The sequence below is a fragment of the Rattus rattus genome, chromosome 8 (assembly GCF_011064425.1).
Source record: "Rattus rattus isolate New Zealand chromosome 8, Rrattus_CSIRO_v1, whole genome shotgun sequence".
NCBI classification, from domain to species: Eukaryota; Metazoa; Chordata; class Mammalia; order Rodentia; family Muridae; genus Rattus; species Rattus rattus.
In genome coordinates this window covers 72749515-72752404 of record NC_046161.1, presented here as the reverse complement: position 1 = coordinate 72752404, position 2890 = coordinate 72749515, and the positions used below count along the sequence as shown (strand labels likewise).

General features: G+C 40.9%; 1 protein-coding gene across 1 annotated transcript; it reads left to right on the top strand.

Annotated features, from left to right (window-relative positions):
- Positions 1 to 1730: 1730 nt before the first annotated feature.
- Positions 1731 to 2659, top strand: LOC116906887 (olfactory receptor 151-like). Its single transcript, XM_032909800.1, is given in 2 exon segments — positions 1731 to 2028; positions 2031 to 2659. Coding segments are annotated over 2 exon segments (927 nt in total).
- Positions 2660 to 2890: the final 231 nt, after the last annotated feature.

Below are 2890 nucleotides of genomic sequence, written 5' to 3'. Positions count from 1 at the left end.
TCATGTACAGTTCAGACAGTTTATGACCATATGCTGACCTTCACTTTTAAGTGCTTTGTTCTATGTGGTGTACTCTCTTCAGGAAAAAAAAATCCTGAGCTTCTGAAAGCTTGATAATAATAGTTAATACCCATAGGAATTCATAAGAATTATGTGATCCTAGTCGGTCTTTTATGTTATTGGAAGATTTAAGTGTACCCGATGGCTAACACTACCTGTACTTTCAGCACTCGGTTCGCTAGGACAGGAGAATCATTACAAGCTAAACCTGGGCTTCCGAGTGAGACCTTGTCTCAATAACCTGTGGTGTTTTGGAAGAAAGAGAAGAATAAAAAGCTGCAGAAGGGGGTTGGGGATTTAGCTCAGTGGTAGAGCGCTTGCCTAGCAAGCGCAAGGCCCTGGGTTCGGTCCCCAGCTCTGAGAGAAAAAAAAAAGCTGCAGAAGAAGATTATACAAGTGAAAATTTGAGCCTATTTGCTTGGGCTCATTCTACAAGTTAGTATCCCCATCTACATTGCACTGGGTGTGTAACATTCACCCTGTTCTGATTTGTAAAATATTTTGATCTCTGCTAATGGTTCTGAATGTTTCTTATATTTAGAAGTAGAGATTTCAAAAGGGGGAATAGTAATGTTTTTAATTATTTGTCATCTACATAAAAATCATTTTATAGTAAATAAAAATAATATTCAAAATCACACCCATTTCTGGTGCTAATATGTAACTTTAGGTAAGCACTTTTCTATCACTAATTCAGTATACAAACCCTTCCATGTAATGGAGATGTTCTAATACTCAAAGCAGAATCCAAAAATGTTAAAGATTATGTTATAATTAAGAAAAAGAAAGTCACCTGACTTGGTAGATAAAGCCACTTTCCATAAAACTTTACAACCTGAGTTTGATCCCTAGAAGCCATAAGAAAGAGGGAGAAAACCAGCTTCTGTGAGTTGTATGTTCGTGCACGCATGAATGCATGCACATCACATCACATCACACTCACTACACACAAAATCTCTTTTTACAAAACTGATTCTATGGGTGACTGTTGAAAGAATGAGCCAGTTACATCCTGCAGATGTGTCATTAATTACTAATTGTAATAGCAATGTGAGACTTGTGAGAATTAATAAATGTATCCCATGCTGTGCAGGGGCAGCACATGCCTGTAATCCCAGTGAGTAGGGAGAAGAGGAAGGGGTATCACAAGTTCAAGGATAACCAATGCTACTTAGCAAGACTTAACTTTAAAAAAAAGAAAGAAAGAAATAGAAAAGAATAACTCAAATTTGAGAATTTAATTCAATATGTATCACAACTACTACTAATAACACATGATTCTTAGAAATATATACTATATTGTATATGTACATATAATATATATATACACATATATATATTTGACATGATGATAAATGGTGCGATGTTTTAGTCCTGTGATTTAAAAACAACAGTTAAGATTAGCTAGAAAACTCTTGGTGACTCTACAACATGCAACTGTTCATCAAATATGACAGGACAATAGTAAGAAATACAGAACTTTGCCCTCTGATACCCTAAGGGCCAGTCCTTCTGTCAGCAAGAAGCAACAATATGGAGAAGATACATGTGCCATAGCCCGGATAGCCCAGCAAGTGTCAAATGCAGAAAACCAGCCCCTCCCACCAGAGCAAGAACAGCCATTCATAAACTCTTTCTCTCTCACCCCACAGGCTTCCCATCCAAACACAATGGCTGCAGAAAATCACTCTACAGTGACAGAGTTCATCCTCGGGGGGCTAACTCACAGGCCAGAGCTCCAGCTACCCCTCTTCCTCCTCTTCCTGGGAATCTACACGGTCACCATGGTAGGAAACCTGGGCATGATCACCCTGATTGGACTCAACACACAGCTTCACACCCCCATGTACTTCTTCCTCAGCAACCTGTCACTCGTGGATCTCTGCTACTCCTCTGTCATTACCCCGAAAATGCTCATCAACTTTGTGTCCCAAAGAAACCTCATCTCCCTATGTGGGTGCATGTCTCAATATATTTCTTCCTGGTTTTTGTCATTGCTGAGTGTTACATGCTCACTGTGATGGCCTACGACCGCTATGTGGCCATCTGCCACCCCTTGCTTTATAACATCATCATGTCTCCTGCCCTCTGCTCTCTGCTGGTGGCTTTTGTCTACGCCGTAGGACTCATTGGCTCCGCAATAGAGACTGGCCTCATGTTGAAACTAAACTACTGTGAGGACTTCATCAGCCACTACTTCTGTGACATCCTCCCCCTCATGAAGCTTTCCTGCTCTAGTACCTATGATGTAGAGATGGCTGTCTTCTTTTTAGCTGGATTCGACATTATAGTTACAAGCTTAACTGTACTCATTTCCTATGCATTCATCCTGTCCAGCATCCTTCGCATCAGCTCCACTGAGGGCAGGTCCAAAGCCTTCAGCACCTGCAGCTCCCACTTTGCAGCTGTGGGCTTGTTCTATGGCTCCACCGCATTCATGTACTTAAAGCCTTCCACAGCTAGTTCCCTGGCCCAGGAGAATGTAGCCTCTGTGTTCTACACCACAGTGATCCCCATGCTCAACCCGCTCATCTACAGCCTGAGGAACAAGGAAGTGAAGGCTGCACTGGACAAAACACTAAGGAGAAAACTCTTTTGATGTAAATGTTGGTCTTTCTTCATGAAAGAGTAAATGGTTATGAACACCTGTATGATGACCTCCGCAAGCTCATCCAACTGTCAACGGGAAACAGGAAACAGGAATCACTTTTCTCCGTGATTGGGTTCAAGGCCAATCTCCTTTTCCTCGTTCTCAGCTTTTCTACTATTGTTTCTATTTATAATTACTCGATTTTAAGGTAATTTTTATATTATTGATCTATCTCCTCTA